The 15,751-nt window shown below is 53.3% G+C and overlaps 1 protein-coding gene across 2 annotated transcripts in view; it reads left to right on the top strand.

The window, feature by feature from the left end:
* Positions 1-15,751, top strand: part of DLG4 (discs large MAGUK scaffold protein 4) — a 126,775-nt gene that overhangs the window by 83,367 nt on the left and 27,657 nt on the right. The window contains exons 1-2 of one of the 2 annotated variants that reach the window (XM_058180286.1): positions 2,720-2,833; positions 15,532-15,585. Coding sequence is in view for 1 of the 2 variants with exons in the window: in XM_058180284.1 (XP_058036267.1) it covers positions 15,532-15,585 (54 nt within the window). In the remaining variant the exon portion in view is untranslated. Of the gene's footprint in view, positions 1-2,719; positions 2,834-15,531; positions 15,586-15,751 lie in introns of those variants that run through there. The other variant, XM_058180284.1, reaches the window with a different exon arrangement.

Here is a 15,751-nt window from a genome sequence, read left to right as displayed (position 1 = left end):
CCCCACACCGTCCTCCGTAATGTGGGTCGGCATGGGGCTGAGGAGATGCGGTTTGACGGACGAGGAGTAGACTTGCGGGGGCTTGGTCCTCCGTCCAAAGTTGCCGTGAAGCTCTGCAGGTGTTAATCTGTCGCGTTTTAGCCCTCTTTCGCAATAGCGTTCTTCTATACAGGTGGTCCTTGACTTGCGACCATAACTACGCTCAAAATTTCCTGTCCCTACGTCAGATATTTGTTAAGTGGGGTTTGCCTTTGAGTGGGTCAGCGCAATGGTTAAGTTGTAGTAACCCCGTTTGTTAAAGTCAATTTGGCTTCCCCGTTGACTGCCGGTCCTAAGTCGCATTTTTTGGGGCCGTTGTCACTAAGTGAATGGGCGTAAGTCAAGGACTGTGTTGTACAGATAAGGTTATATTCTAAACCAGGGGTCTCCAACCTTGGCAACTTTAAGCCTGGCGGACTTCAACTCCCAGAAAGCCACAGCCAGCAAAGCTGGCTGGGGCATTCTGGGAGTTGAAGTCCGCCAGGCTTAAAGTTGCCAAGGTTGGAGACCCCTGTTCTAAATCAATAAACTGAATAAATAAATTGAATAAATAAAAGATTTTTTGACTCTTTGGAGGGAGGAGGCTAATAGCATTTGCAGCCGCCCAAGGATGGCAGGCTACTTCCCTCCTTGACGCCTCCTCTCTGTCTCGCTGGTAGTTTCCCAACGTAGACAGAGATAAAGAGCTAGGAACCGGAACCGCCAAAGACTACTGCAGTCTACCTTTGATTAGGAACAGGGGAGTCACCCCTTGGAGGGCAAAAAAGTCAACATGGAGGCTGTGAAAGCCTGCTCCATCTCCCCCCCCCAAAAAAAAATTTGTGTATCTTTCCCGGGTATCACATCCGCTCTGTCCTGGATAACGTGACAAAGGAAGCATCCCGAGGCCACAGCAGGACAGCCGGGCCCGGTCCTTACGCAAATGTATTTAATTTGGATGTCCCACACAGCTGAAAGGTCAGGACAGTTAATCAGGGCTTAAGTACCTCGAGAAGGTTTTGCCTGACAAGGCAGAGCAGCGGGAATTAGTGTGCGTGTGGGTCTGCGTGTGCGCGCCTTCGTTTTTTGTTGTCGGTGTTAATTTAGGGCAGTGCTTTTCAAGCTTGGCAGCTTCTAAGATGGGTGGACTTCGACTCCCAGAGTTCCCCAGCCAGCCAGCCATGCCCTTTTTCTGTCTCCCACTCCCTAGAGTGGGGAGAGATCGCAGAGGAAGGGATTACAAGAGAGTAATCCGGAATACAAAGGGGGACGCCGATCAAAAGAAATACGTTCTCGTCACAGAGTTCTGAAAGTTGAAGCCCCCCCCCTCTCATCTTAAAGTTGTCAGGACTGAAAAATGACAGTATTTGAGAGGGGGTCTTTTCTAGGGTCGGCGGGAGAGGCAAATGGGAACAGATAAAAAAGCCGCAAATAAATGCTTTGGCTGTTCTGATTATGGGGCCTACGATCTTTTCTTTTTGGGGTTGCAGACAGAATATTGTGTTCTGTTTGAGTCACATTTGCACTTAATTTCAAAGGACGTTGCCAGAATCAGCCCCTGGCATCGGGACGGAGAACTAAGACCTCCGTGCCTGTCCCAGCTAGATGGAACCTCCATCTCCTAGAGCAGTATACCTTTTCCTAAGCGTGGCAAGCTGCATAGGAGGATGCAGAGAGGAGCAAAATGTTAGTTCAGGAAGGATCCCTAGGGTTACCGGTAGGCCTCGACTTATGACAACGTTAAGTGAATCAGATGGTCATTCAGCGAATCCAGCTCCCTCCGTCGACTTTGCTGCTCCGGAAACGGGTTGCGAAGATTGCAAAGGGCCGTTGCCAAATGCCGGAATTTCAAGCATGGGGTTTGCTTCACCCGGTCATAAGTGCAAGGACTGGTCATAAATCAGGTTGTTTTTTTTTTTTACTAGTGTTGGAACTTGGAACGGTCGCTGAACGAATCATTGTAAGACGAGGACCAGCTGTATAGCTGCCATTCTTTTCTCAGTACCGTTTGTAACTTGGAACGGTCACTAAACGAATGGTCGTAAGTGCGAGGACTGGTCGTAAGTCACTTGTTTCCCGTGCCGTTCTAACTTGGAACCTCACTAAACGGTCGTAAGAGTGAGGAGGACTACCTCTATTATCACTGCCGGGACTGCTAACGGAGAGGTTAATCTCTGGAGGGAACCCCATGGGATCCCCTGTGGGGGGGGGGGAGGGGGTAGCCTGGGGGAGGGATGCCAATGATAAATATCCCCAGGAATTATTTGAGGAGGTTTGGCCTCCAGTTCCCCGAATCCTGGTTTGAATCTGGCTAATCTGTGGTCTGGCAGGAGAGGCAGGGAAAAGGGGAGGGGGAGAGAAAGGTGGGGACGCAAGATTGGTTTTCGGGTGGGGGAGGGATGAAACTGATTCAACTGAAGCTTCTCCTCCACCCCAGGCGAGAGTTTCCAAAATGAAGGCGTGCCCCCCTCCCAATCCCCTTCCCCATTATTCTGATTTTCCCCACCTGGCCCGACTACAGCTCCCAGCATCCTCTTCCTTCCCACCCCTCCCCGCCCCTGCGGGGAGGGTGCCAGGTTGGGGAAGCGCCCCCCCCCACAAGGTTTTGCAGTAGTAACAGCAGCAGCAGCTGTGGGAAAAGGGCGCCCCCTGGTGGCCCAGGCGGCCAACAGCAGGGCATTCTCGGACAGCTGTTCTTCCAGGTCCGGCTGGCTGGCTGGCTTGGGGCTTGGATGCCGAGGGAAGACGCAGGCACCCCAGCCTGGGCCCACCCATTCTTCCCCCACTTTTTTCTCTCTCCATCTTTCGTGGACAGGTAAGGGGGGGGGTGTCAGGGGAGTCTTTGGGCAGGAGTCCACCTGCGCGCCATCCTTTCGGCCCAGGACCTGTGGCCCACCTGCGAAGCCCTTCCCCCCCCCCGTTCTTCTCGCTTTCTTTTCCCAGCCATCCGGACAGGGGAGGGGAGGGGGCTCTGATTCGGAAATCCCCCTTCTTCTTAGAGGGCCCCCCCTCCACCCTGACCCAGATCTCTGTCCTCCCCCTCCTCCCAAGACCCAGAGCCCTTGTTCCTGCTTCTCTGCACCCCCTCCCGCCTTTACCGGAAGCTCAGACGCCCCTCCCCATCCTTTTCTCTCCTCCTTTCCTGCCAATGAAAAGCAGCTCTCCAGATTGAGGAGGGGGCGGCTGTTGAAACCGTCAGTTTAGGTTCTTCACCACCACCCCGCCCCCACTCCCCGGGATGGGGTGGAGGCAGAAGAGAGGCCTCTGGACGCCCAGTGTTGGGGGTGAAGAGTGGGGGGAGGGAGAGAGAGAGAGAGAGAGAGACCCTCGCTTTCTGCCGGAATCCCCATCCCCAAAAGGAGCTGTCCCTCCCCCCCCCGCCGCCCCCGTTCCTGGTCCTTTGGCCCTAGCAGACATGGGGGGGGGGGTTCAGCTTCTGCTCCATCTGGGCCTCCATCTGCTCCGAAAAAGCAACGGGGAGGAGCATGCCAGCAGGTTGGGGAGGTGAGAAGGAAGAAAGGGGGGAGACGAGACCCCAGCCGCCCTCGGCACTGGTCTCCCTGCCTAGAGGCAGCTTCGTTTCCTCTCCCTTTTCCCTCTCTATCTTGGGAAAGGGGGGGGGGAGAAAAGCTGGGGTTCCACCCTCCCCTAATGGCCCCCACCTGCTGCTGCTCCTCATATTTTCAGGACCCTTCGGTGAGCCGGTTTGCCCCCGCCCCCCCGTCCCAGGAAAGAAGGCAGGAAGGAAGGAAAGGAAGGAAGGAAGGAAGGCAGAGAGACGGGAGAGAAGGAGAGAGAGAGAGAGAAAGAAAGAAAAAGGGAGAGGGAGGGTGAAAGAGCAAAAGAGTGAAAGAGAGAGAAAAGGAGGAGATAGGAGGAGGGAAGGAAGGAAGGAAGGCGGAAAGACAGGGGAGAGAGAGAGAGAAGAAGAAAAAGGGAGAGAGAGGGAGGGAAGAGTGAAAGAGCAAAATAGAGAGAGAGAGAAGAAAGGGGGAAGGAGGAGATAGGAGGAAGGAAGGAAGGAAGGCAGAGAGACTGGAGAGAGAGAAAGAAAAAGGGAGATGGAGGGACGGAGGAAGAGCGAAAGAGCGAAATAGTGAAAGAGAGAGAAAAGGAGGAAGGAGGAGATAGGAGGAAGGAAGGAGGGAAGGAAGGAAGGAAGGAAGGAAGGGGTTGCCACTGAAGATGAGGAGGCTGAGCAGGAGGGAGGGGTAGAACGCCTTCCTTGCTGCCCCCACCCCCCGGTCATTGGCACAATCCTGCCCCCACCGCCCCCAAGCGCAGGAGTTTCCAGGCCGATGCCACCCGGGGCTGCCCTCTCTCTCCTTTGGCATCGCAAAGCCAACTAGCCCCCAATCCAGACAGCAAAGCTTGGAGGCATTGACGGGGAGGGGTGGGGGGAGAGAGATCTTGAAGCCGCTCTTAAGGAACTGGGGTGTGTGGGGGGGGGGGCGCCTGCCTGCCTCGGTCCGTCATCTCCCCCCCCCCCCCGCTCTCCTTTCCCTTCTGTGCCACATCATGTTTGTCTCCGTCTGGTATGCCAAGAAAATGGGCCGCCGTTTTCTGAACAACGTCCGGAAGGCGAAGAAGGAACGGCATCTGCTTACGGTATTGGGGGGGGGGGGTAGGTGGGAGGGGGTTGCAGTGATGTGGGGGCAGGGAGTCTGTAATTGGGGGGCGGGGGGCAAAGAGAAGAGTTGAAAGCTGGACGGGTTTTAAGATCATAGGGTTTTTTTTGGGGGGGGAGGCTGCACAGAAAGCAGAGGTGCTTGGATTTTGGGGTGCGGGGGTCTCCCCGGATCTGAGGATCTCGGCAGGCGCACACACGCACACCCCTCAGCCTGGTCTCCCAGCTGCACGGGACTACAAAACCCATCCCTCCCGACTGGGGGCTGCAGCCATCCCAGAAGAGCTGGGCTAAGTGAAGATTGGATGCAAATATTTGAGGGGTGTGGGTTACATTTGAGGGGTGGGGGGAGCAGGATGGAGCCCGGAGCTGATCCGGTGGGGTAGCAGACTGCGTGGGAGGGGCGCGGGTGGGGGCAAAAGCCAGAGGAGAGAATGGCGGGTGGGGGAGGGAGGAAAGGTTTTGGAAAAGATGGTGGGGGAGGGCTCAATTCTCTTTAGGCCTGGGGGTGGGATGGGGAAAGTGACTTTGAGCAATGGGGGAGGGGCGCGGGTGGGGGCAAAAGCCAGAGGAGAGAATGGCGGGTGGGGGAGGGAGGAAAGGTTTTGGAAAGGATGGTGGGGGAGGCTCAATTCTCTTTAGGCCTGGGGGTGGGATGGGGAAAGTGACTTTGAGCAATGGGGGAGGGGCGGATTTTGCCATTGGGGAATTGGGGAGGGGCGCACCTCTGGCAGGACGGCTCAGTGGGTGGGGATGGGACCCGCCATACGAGGGAGAGGGAGGGGGAGGATTATCAACTTTTCTTCCCATCCGGCCGCGTCGTCGGTCCACGAGGGTCGCCCCCTCCCCAATTTCCGAGCCCCTCCACAGAAGTTGGTTCCTGAAGAGTGACGACCCCCCACCCCCAAGAGACACCCACCCACTCCATCAGAGCAGAAATGACTCGCTTTGGCCCCCATCCCCAAACAAACCCGACAAGAGGCGGGGGCACCGGGGTGCTGCGTTGTTGGGGGAGAGGGGGGGGGTCTACGTCCATTATTTGCCTGGGGGCGGGTAGCAAGGCCCCCTCCCCCTCCGAGAGACATCCCACCCCCAGCAGTGGGGTCGCGTGATCCCGGAGCAGATGATTTTAATTTGAGGAGGGGGAGAGAGAGAGAGAGAGAGGAGATGGGCGTCCGTGCGCGCGTGCGTGGCTCTCTGTGTGTTGTTGTGGTGGTTGTTTTGTTGTTGTTGTTGTTGTTGTTGTGTGTTGGGGCCGGTGTAGTGCGTCAGCTTTCGAGACAATTGATGGCGTCAGCGTGCTTCTACTGTAACAGCTTCAGGAATTATGAATGGGAGAGAGAGAGAGAGAGAGAATAGGGGCGGGGGGCGTCTTGGAAGACGCACGGCTTCCGATTTATTTATTTATTATTATTATTATTTCTGGCAATTTTGTTTCTTGGCCAGAAAGGGAAAGTGGGCTCTTCGGGGAAGGGGAGTGCTAGAGGCTTGGGGTGGGAGCTGAGCAAGGGAAGGAAGGAAGACCCCCCCCACCTCGGTTGCATTTCGCAACATTCCCCCGCACCCCAAGTTTGTTTTTTTTTGAATTTTTCTTCCCCTCCTGTCCACAAACCCTGCCAAGACACCCCCAACTCACCTTTTTTAAGGAAGGAGAGGGGGAAGAATCACTTTTGTCCTTTCTGTTCTGCCTCCTCCCCCAATCCCTTTCCCTTCCCTTCCCCCCCCACCCGGGTCAAAAAAAAAAAGGGAGGGAGGGAGTTTTGGCATTGAAAATGCCAAGGGCTCTTTGTTGCGTTTGCTTTAAAAAAGAATTGCTGCATTGCTTGGCAAAGTGAGTGAGGGGGGGGGATTAATGCAGAGGCTGTGTGGGGGCGGGCAAGGATGGGATGGGATGCGGGGGGGGGGGAAGGGGGGCTCGGCCCCCCAAAGGCCACTCTTGCCTTCCACGGAGAGGCTTGGCATGGGTCAGTGCACCCCAGACTTCTTACTCTAAATCCCCCCCTCCCTCCGCGGTTTTGAAGGGAGGGGGTGCTCTTCCTTTTCTCATCTCCCCCCCCCATCCCGGTACAAAGTGCAGAAGATTTGATTTGGGGTGGGGGCAAGAGAAGAAGAGAGACGGATTGCCCTCTCAGCTGGGATGCTGCCTTGGATTGGCAGTTGTGATGAAGATGATGGTGAGGGGAGGGAGGAGAGGAAAGGAAAGGGAGAGGGAGAGAGGAGAGGAGACCGAGAGAGGAGTGGAAGAGAGAGAGAAAGGAGAAGGAGGGAGAGGGTGAAAGAGAGGGAGAGAGAGAGAAGAGAGGAGGAAAGAGAGAGAGGAAGAGAGAGAAGAAGAAGGAGGGGAGAGAGAGAGAGGAGGAAAGGGTGAAAGAGAGGTAGAGGAGAGGGAGAAGAGAGGGAGAGAGAGAGAGAGAGAAGAGACGAGGAAAGAGAGAGAGGAGAGGAAGAGAGAGAAAGGAATGGGAGGGAGAGAGAGAGAAGAGAGAAGGAAAGGGAGCGAGAGGAGAGGAAGAGAGGGAGAAGAGAGGGAGGGAGGGAGAGAAAGAGATGCTGTCTAATGAACAAACTATTGATCTCTAGATCAAGGTTTGTCAACCTCAGCGACTTAAAGAGGGGCGGACTTCAACTCCCAGAATTCCCTGGCACTAAGGCATTCCTTTGATAGGTGCACCCATTACTCTCTTATAATCCCTTTCTCTGCAACTCTCTGCTTTAAAGGATAGGAGGGGAAATAGGCACGGCTGATTGGGGAATTCTGGGAGTTGAAGTCCACCCCTCTTAAAAGTCGCTGAGGTTGACAAACCTGCTTTCGTTGGGTGTCGTTGTGTGTGTTGGGGCCGGTGTAGTGCGTCAGCTTTCGAGACAATTGATGGCGTCAGCGTGCTTCTACTGTAACAGCTTCAGGAATTATGAATGGGAGAGAGAGAGAGAGAATAGGGGCGGGGCGTCTTGGAAGACGCACGGCCTGATTTATTTATTTATTATTATTATTATTTCTGGCAATTTTGTTTCTTGGCCAGAAAGGGAAAGTGGGCTCTTCGGGGGGGGGGGAAGGGGGGGAGTGCTAGAGGCTTGGGGGTGGGAGCTGAGCAAGGGAAGGAAGGAAGACCCCCCCCACCTCGGTTGCATTTCGCAACATCCCCCCGCCCCCCAAGTTTGTTTTTTTTTGAATTTTTCTTCCCCTCCTGTCCACAAACCCTGCCAAGACACCCCCAACTCACCTTTTTTAAGGAAGGAGAGGGGGAAGAATCACTTTTGTCCTTTCTGTTCTGCCTCCTCCCCCAATCCCTTTCCTTCCTTCCCCCACCCGGGTCAAAAAAAAGGGAGGAGGGAGTTTTGGCATTGAAAATGCCAAGGGCTCTTTGTTGCGTTTGCTTTAAAAAAGAATTGCTGCATTGCTTGGCAAAGTGAGTGAGGGGGGGGGATTAATGCAGAGGCTGTGTGGGGGCGGGCAAGGATGGGATGGGATGCGGGGGGAAGGGGCTCAGCCCCAAAGGCCACTCTTGCCTTCCACGGAGAGGCTTGGCATGGGTCAGTGCACCCCAGACTTCTTACTCTAAATCCCCCTCCTCCGCGGTTTTGAAGGAGGGGTGCTCTTCCTTTCTCATCTCCCCCATCCCGGTACAAAGTGCAGAAGATTTGATTTGGGGTGGGGCAAGAGAAGAAGAGACGGATTGCCCTCTCAGCTGGGATGCTGCCTTGGATTGGCAGTTGTGATGAAGATGATGGTGAGGGAGGAGGAGAGGAAAGGAAAGGGAGAGGGAGAGGAGAGGAGACCGAGAGAGGAGTGGAAGAGAGAGAGAAAGGAGAAGGAGGAGAGGTGAAAGAGAGGAGAGAGAGAGAAGAGAGGAGGAAGAGAGAGAGGAGAGGAAGAGAGAGAAGAAGAAGGAGGGAGAGAGAGAGAAGAGAGGAGGAAAGGGTGAAAGAGAGGTAGAGGAGAGGGAGAAGAGAGGGAGAGAGAGAGAGAGAGAAGAGACGAGGAAAGAGAGAGAGGAGAGGAAGAGAGAGAAAGGAATGGGAGGGAGAGAGAGAGAAGAGAGAAGGAAAGGGAGCGAGAGGAGAGGAAGAGAGGGAGAAGAGAGGGAGGGAGGGAGAGAAAGAGATGCTGTCTAATGAACAAACTATTGATCTCTAGATCAAGGTTTGTCAACCTCAGCGACTTAAAGAGGGGCGGACTTCAACTCCCAGAATTCCCTGGCACTAAGGCATTCCTTTGATAGGTGCACCCATTACTCTCTTATAATCCCTTTCTCTGCAACTCTCTGCTTTAAAGGATAGGAGGGGGGGGGAAATAGGCACGGCTGATTGGGGAATTCTGGGAGTTGAAGTCCACCCCTCTTAAAAGTCGCTGAGGTTGACAAACCTGCTTTCGTTGGGTGTCGTTGTGTGTGTGTGTTCCTGCGTGCGTGTTTGGATGCTGAAATGCAACTCCTGGACTTTCCAACCCAGAACGAGGCAGCCTCATTAGCCGCTCCAGATAATTCGTTGCCGCCGCCACCCCCCCTCCCACCTCCACCTTCCTGGCAGGAGCTTTAGTGCTCCCCCAGGCCCGTTCTCTTTTTGAAAGGGGAAAGTGGGTTGCGTGTTCGAGGCCTGCGCCACAAATGAGTCCCATCCCCAGGAGAGATAGAGAGAGAAAAAGAGAGAGGAAGCCATTGCAGGATTCGTTCTCCCGTGCTCCAGATAAGCAGGGATTGACACCAGACAAATCCAGCAGAAAACAATACTTTTAATCCAGGCACTCTCTGCCACCCGCAACCAACATAGGTGGGAAAGATGGGGACCCTGAATAGCCATCTCTCCCCCTCCCCACCCTATGTCCCTCTTACCTGCCCCTTCCCCACACACCCCACCCCGATCCTGAGGTCCCCAGCCTTCTCTCCCATCCCTACCTTTCCAGATCTGCGTCCTGGGAAAATATCCCTGGGCCTCTGACCACGTGCAGAGTGAGTTCTCTTCTTTGCCACTCCACTAGGACACGCCTGGCCGGGTGTGCTGACTTCTTCCCCCTCCCCCCTCTGAGGGGGGCTTTCTAAAAATTGACGGTAGGGTCAAGGACTGTGAGGTGAAGGAATCGCATTTGCAACTTGAGAATTAATTCAGTGGTGCCAAATTCCACAAGCCCAGATTTGAATGGGGCACCCGACATGGGCTCCGAGTTCAAACCAGCATTAAACAGAGATGGGGGGGGGGGTTTGCCTTGATCTGTTAGCAAAGCTGGCTGAGGAACTCTGGGAGTTGAAGTCCACAAGTCTTAAAAGAGCCAAGTTTGCAGACCCCTGTGTTAAGCTAAGAGAATTAAGGTTAATTAGAGAACTTAAGTATTTAAAAGAGGTTTATTGCCAGCAAAATTTTTGGAAAATTGCGGTCTCCAATCGTTGGCCGTATTTACAAATAGAAATCTAGCCTCTCAGAGCTACGATTAAACAATATCATTTTATTTTATGCGAAAGGTTGAAATCCGAAAGGGATTAAAAAAAAATTAAAATGGAACAGAGACAGAACAAAACTAACCCCCCCCCCAAAAAAAATGTTAAACAAAAATTAAAATTGTTAAACCGATTTGTCTTCTGCCCGCCTTCTTTGGTTGTTCTGAATTTTCTGAACGGAAGGAATTTTTTAAAAAAAGTTGTTCTGCTTTTCTTTTTAAAGAAAAATAGAAAAATAAAGTAATATCCCAGTTTTGCTGTACTGGAATATTACTCAGGCTCTGCAAAGCTGGTTTAAGGATATGCATGAAAATCTGCATATGGTTATCATTCAAAGCCATTTAAATTGTAAAAAAGTATACTCGCCCAAGTTTTTTTTTCCTGTTAGAGGATTTAGGGCAAATTTACTATTGAGACATCAGATGCATCTAGTCCTGTGTGAGGTCTGTTTGCATGGTAAGCTTGGGAAGAAGTAGGAGGGGTTATCTCCGTGTGGTCTCCTTTCCTTTAAGTGTCACATCTTGGATAACACAAGGTTGTCGAGTGCTCCACGATGCCTCAATGCAGACTCCCCTTTGGGGCACGCTATATCACAAACAGTCCTCGCCTTACGACCACAACTGAACCCAAAGTTTCTGTTGCTAAGCGGGACGGGGGTTGGACTAGATGACCTACAAGGTCCCTTCCAATTCTGTTTATTCCGTTGTTCTTATTCCGCCTCACTGTACAACCTCTCTCGCCACGTCTGTGAAGCGACATCACTGCCATTGCTGAGTGAGTCCCACGGCTGTTAAGCGAATCGAGCCTCCCCCGTGGACCAGGTGACCGCGGGGGAACGTCGCGACGGTCGTAAGGGTGAAACACGGTCGTAAGTCGCTTTTTTTCAGTGCCGTTGTAACTCCGGTCACTAAATGAACCGTTGTAAGTTCGAGACTACCTCTATTGACTTAGGAACATGGTTTATAGTATTGGGGGTGTATCTGGAGGGCCCCCCCATTGGGGAACGTTGTCGTTGTCGTTTGTGTGTAGCGTTACACAAACGACGGGAGCGTCTTACAACTTTCTTATTTCCCAAACCAACCCAGGCAGAGGTTGCATGTGCAGAGTGCAGCTACATCAACCCAGGCCCTCCCAGTTTGGGGTCCCTCCAGGTGGGGTGGCACCAACCCCTCCCCAGTCCCCACCCCTCCCACTCCCCCAATTCCTCCCCCCCTCTCGGTCTGCATCTCCTTTGCAGATGTCAGAATCCTTTGCCAGTCTCTCTGGTGTTCTCTTTCGCACCCGGCTCCCCCCTTCCCCAAAGTCCTCTCCCGCTGAGATAATCCCTTGCCTTCCCCACTGCCACACACACACACACACACACAAGCCTGCTTGTGTGCTTTCTACAAAACGTCTCCTACACAACGGCTGTACCCACTCGCAGCTGCCAACCTGGCGCCGGTCTCCGTTCTTAGTGGGAAGAGCAGAGAGAGCCCTCCCTAGTGGGTGGGGGCTGCCGCGTCTGCACGGGGGGTCTCCAGGTCCAGTTGGGGTCTGTCTGACGCCTCCCCCCACCTCCATCCGGGGGGGGGGCCACGTCGGAGTTTTGAAAAACTGGGGGCCCCCACGGAAGAGTTTAATTTTGTTTTGCATCGTTGCGTGGATTCCTTAACAAAAAAAAAAAAATTAAATCCCCATATTAGCCCCTCCCCATTTTCCTTGGCATTTCCTGGTGGTCTCCCATCCCTGTCCCCTATTCCTTCTCGAACAAGAGAAGGAGGGAGAATGGAAACGGTCCGACTTTGTGGGGAGGGGACGAGGATCGGAGGAAGGGGTCTGGGAGGGATGGATGAGGATCAGTCCAGCTTTTTTGGGGGGGATGCAGAAGGGGTCTACGGGGAGGAGAGGAACAAGGGAGGGAGCAGGTCCGCAGCAGAAGCGATTCCTCCAGGGCTTGGTGGATGAGATGAGGCGGGAATGATGGGAGCTGTAGTCGTTGCTTCTGGAATGGGACAGTTGCATTCTCTGTCTCATCTCATACTGGCATTTTCCTGGGGACGATTGTACCTTATGGGGGTCTAGGAGCAGAGAGAGAGGGGGGCGGGGGGGCCCTCAAACCCTTTAAACGGGCCAAGCAGGCAGGCTGGTCAAACACGGAGGTTTTAGGGGAAGGGTCCCCTCTGCTTTACCCTGGTCAGACCCCCCCCCACTTTGGAGTCCAGTTTAAAAGGGGCTGGGGGTGGTGAGAGGCTCAGAAGGGAGGGGGTCTACAATCCTTCAGGGATTCAGGGCCCGTTTAGCCCAAAGCTGGATGTTGTCCTCACAGAAGTCTGGGTGGGTGGGCTTCTCGGTGTCTCATTCTCCCCCCCCTCCGCCCAAAGGCAGGAGTTGAACCCAGGCCTGGTTCTTATCCCAGGAGGGGTATAAAGGAGAAAATTCCCATGCGGGTGGGGGGGGGGAGGTGGACCATTTGAACTTGGGGAAGAGACGTTACTGTGGTGGATCCTATCTTGATCTCCGGGCTCGGCTAGATGGCCTCTGAGGTGCCCCTGATGAAACTGAAGGACTCTATTATGGGGAAGAGAGGGTGGGAATGAGGGGTGGGGCTCGCCAGGGGAAGAAAGGGAAACTCGGGAAGAGGTGGGTGGGTGGGTGGGTCTGTTCCCTTCCTAATTTTTTTCCCCCAGTCTTTCACCCTTGGGGGAGGGACTCCAAGTCCCAGAATTCTTTGCACTGCGATGGCTGGGAATCCTGGGAACTGCAATCCTTGTAGAGGGGAAATAGGGGCTGAGCAGGTCTCCCCAACTATTGGGTGGAGAGGGGTGTTCTTGGGGCTTTAGCAAGTCTCGTTCGTGGTTCTTTTTATTTTATTTTATTTACTTTTGATTTAGTTTTAGACTTTTTAAATCACATTTTAAAAATTATTTTATCAGAAATTCAAGGCAACGAATATACCTAATGCTCTTTCTTCCTCCTATTTCCCCCACAACAACAACCCTGTGAGGTGGGTTGACCAAAGAGAGAGAGAGACTGGCTCAAAGTCACCCAGTTGGCTTTTGTGCCTAAAGCAGAACTAGAACTCCCAGTCTCCTGGTGATTGGCCCAACGTCACCCAGTTGGCTTTCATGCCTAACTCAGAACTAGAACTCCCAGCCTCCTGGTGATTGGCCCAATGTCACCCAGTTGGCTTTCATACCTAACTCAGAACTAGAACTCCCAGTCTCCTGGTGATTAGCCCAGCGTCACCCAGTTGGCTTTCATGCCTAATGCAGAACTAGAACTCCCAGTCTCCTGGTGATTGGCCCAACGTCACCCAGTTGGCTTTCATGCCTAACTCAGAACTAGAACTCCCAGTCTCCTGGTGATTGGCCCAGCGTCACCCAGTTGGCTTTCATGCCTAACTTAGAACTAGAACTCCCAGTCTCCTGGTGATTGGCCCAGCGTCACCCAGTTGGCTTTCATACCTAACTCAGAACTAGAACTCCCAGTCTCCTGGTGATTGGCCCAACGTCACCCAGTTGGCTTTCATGCCTAACTCAGAACTAGAACTCCCAGTCTCCTGGTGATTGGCCCAGCGTCACCCAGTTGGCTTTCATGCCTAACTTAGAACTAGAACTCCCAGTCTCCTGGTGATTGGCCCAGCGTCACCCAGTTGGCTTTCATACCTAACTCAGAACTAGAACTCCCAGTCTCCTGGTGATTGGCCCAACGTCACCCAGTTGGCTTTCATGCCTAACTAGAACTAGAACTCCCAGTCTCCTGGTGATTGGCCCAAGGTCACCCAATTGGCATTCATGCCTAATGCAGAACTAGAACTCCCAGTCTCCTGATGATTGGCCCAATGTCACCCAGTTGGCTTTCATATCGAACTCTGAACTAGAACTCCCAGTCTCTTGGTGATTGGCCCAAAGTCACCCAATTGGCGTTCATGCCTAAGGCAGAACTAGAACTCCCAGTCTCCTGGTGATTGGCCCAAAGTCACCCAATTGGTGTTCATGCCTAATGCAGAACTAGAACTCTCAGTCTCCTGGTGATTGGCCCAATGTCACCCAGTTGGCTTTCATACCTAGAAGTCCCAATCTCCTGCTGATTGGCTCTATGTCACCCAGTTGGCTTTCATATCGAACTCAGAACTAGAACTCCCAGTCTCCTGGTGATTGCCCCAACATCACCCAATTGGCTTTCATGCCTAAAGCGGGACTTGAACTTACCATCTTCTGGTTTCTAGCCTGGTGCCTTAACCATTCGACTGAACTTTTGCTATCCTGCGTGCTGTAAAGTTTGATGAAAAACATAAATGACAAAATATCGGGACTTGGAGATCAAAAATTATGCCGTGGGAATCCATTTTTATCCCAATAACGATCACTAAAGAACTTCCACGCTAGCTGGAAATATCGAATTTAATCGTTGAATTTATTATAATTCTTCGCCCTCTACCTTAATAATTCCTAATTCCCTTGGTTTGGCCTTGAATGATGACGTCTCCCCCAGTCTTAGGCTGTGACTCCCAACCTGTCAAATTCCTCACCCGTAATAATTGCACCGGGTGCAAGCCTTGATGGCATCATGGCTTCGTTGACGTCGCCGCCCCAACAAAGAAGCCACGGTTTGTGACATCCTCCAGAGCACACAAACACACACACACACCCTCCCCCCACCCCCCGAGGATTTCAAATTGGCATTTCCAGATGCAAACCTCTGCAACACCCCTCCAGCCTTTCCCCACCCACAGGACATTGGACTCCATATTCCATCCGTCCCGGGTGGAGGTGATGGGTGCGGTAGTCCAAACACCCCCCCAAAGAGAGTTGGGGTTGGAATGCTGGTTTGACATCCATCATTGCCCACCGACAAGTGGGAGGGTCATTTTGTCCTGTGTGTGTGAGAGAGGGGGGTTGCCCCCCCCTTTCAAATAAAATAACCCCCTCCCTCCCCAAACACACAGTTCAGGTTAGGAGGGAGGGAGGCTGGTGTGAGCCCCTCCTACCTGAGGACCGGTCCCCAGGGAGATGCTGTTGTCATGGTGTTTCCATGGCGACTGTTGTCAGCGGCCACTGGAGGTGGGAGAAATAAGAGGGAAAGCTTGCAAAATGGAAGAGGGGTGGGGGAGAGGTGAGTGGGTGGGTGGGGAGCGCAATATTTGGTTTCTTGTATTTATTTCTTCATTTTTCCTTTTGACATGGAGACCCCCTGTTGGCATCGCGTGGCGTTTCCTGGCTTCGGCTGGGTGTGACCGAAGGGAGAATGCAGATTTGAGGATTTGGGTGGGTGGGTGGGTGGGTGGGTGGGGAGACCTGGAGGGGAGGTTCATGGTGCATGCACGAGGGGTAGTTGTGGGGGGGGTCTCCCTGGCTCTTGCAGGTCCAGGCCTGCCGAAGACCCTTGTAAGAGATTAGGCGATGTGGCCTCAAGGCTGGGCAGCCGTATAATTTCGCCCCCTCCTCTCTTTTTCTCTATCTCTTTGTCTGTCTCCAGGCCAATTCTCCACCCGTCATTGTCAACACCGACACTTTAGAAGCACCAGCTTATGTGAGTTGTCACAGAGGTCCACTTTTGTCGCCTCTCCGGGTCCTCTGGCCGGACCCCACCCCGTCCTTGCATGCCCCCTCGACCGCCACGTCCTCCTCTCCCTACTTCCCCCCCAAAGGTTCTTCCGAAAGAGTTTTCCTCTTGCATCGGTAAACCAACCTGCTTC

The sequence above is a fragment of the Ahaetulla prasina genome, chromosome 4 (assembly GCF_028640845.1).
Source record: "Ahaetulla prasina isolate Xishuangbanna chromosome 4, ASM2864084v1, whole genome shotgun sequence".
Classification (NCBI taxonomy): Eukaryota; Metazoa; Chordata; class Lepidosauria; order Squamata; family Colubridae; genus Ahaetulla; species Ahaetulla prasina.
Note: the sequence above shows the minus strand (reverse complement) of the source record. Positions and strands in the feature narration are given on the sequence as shown.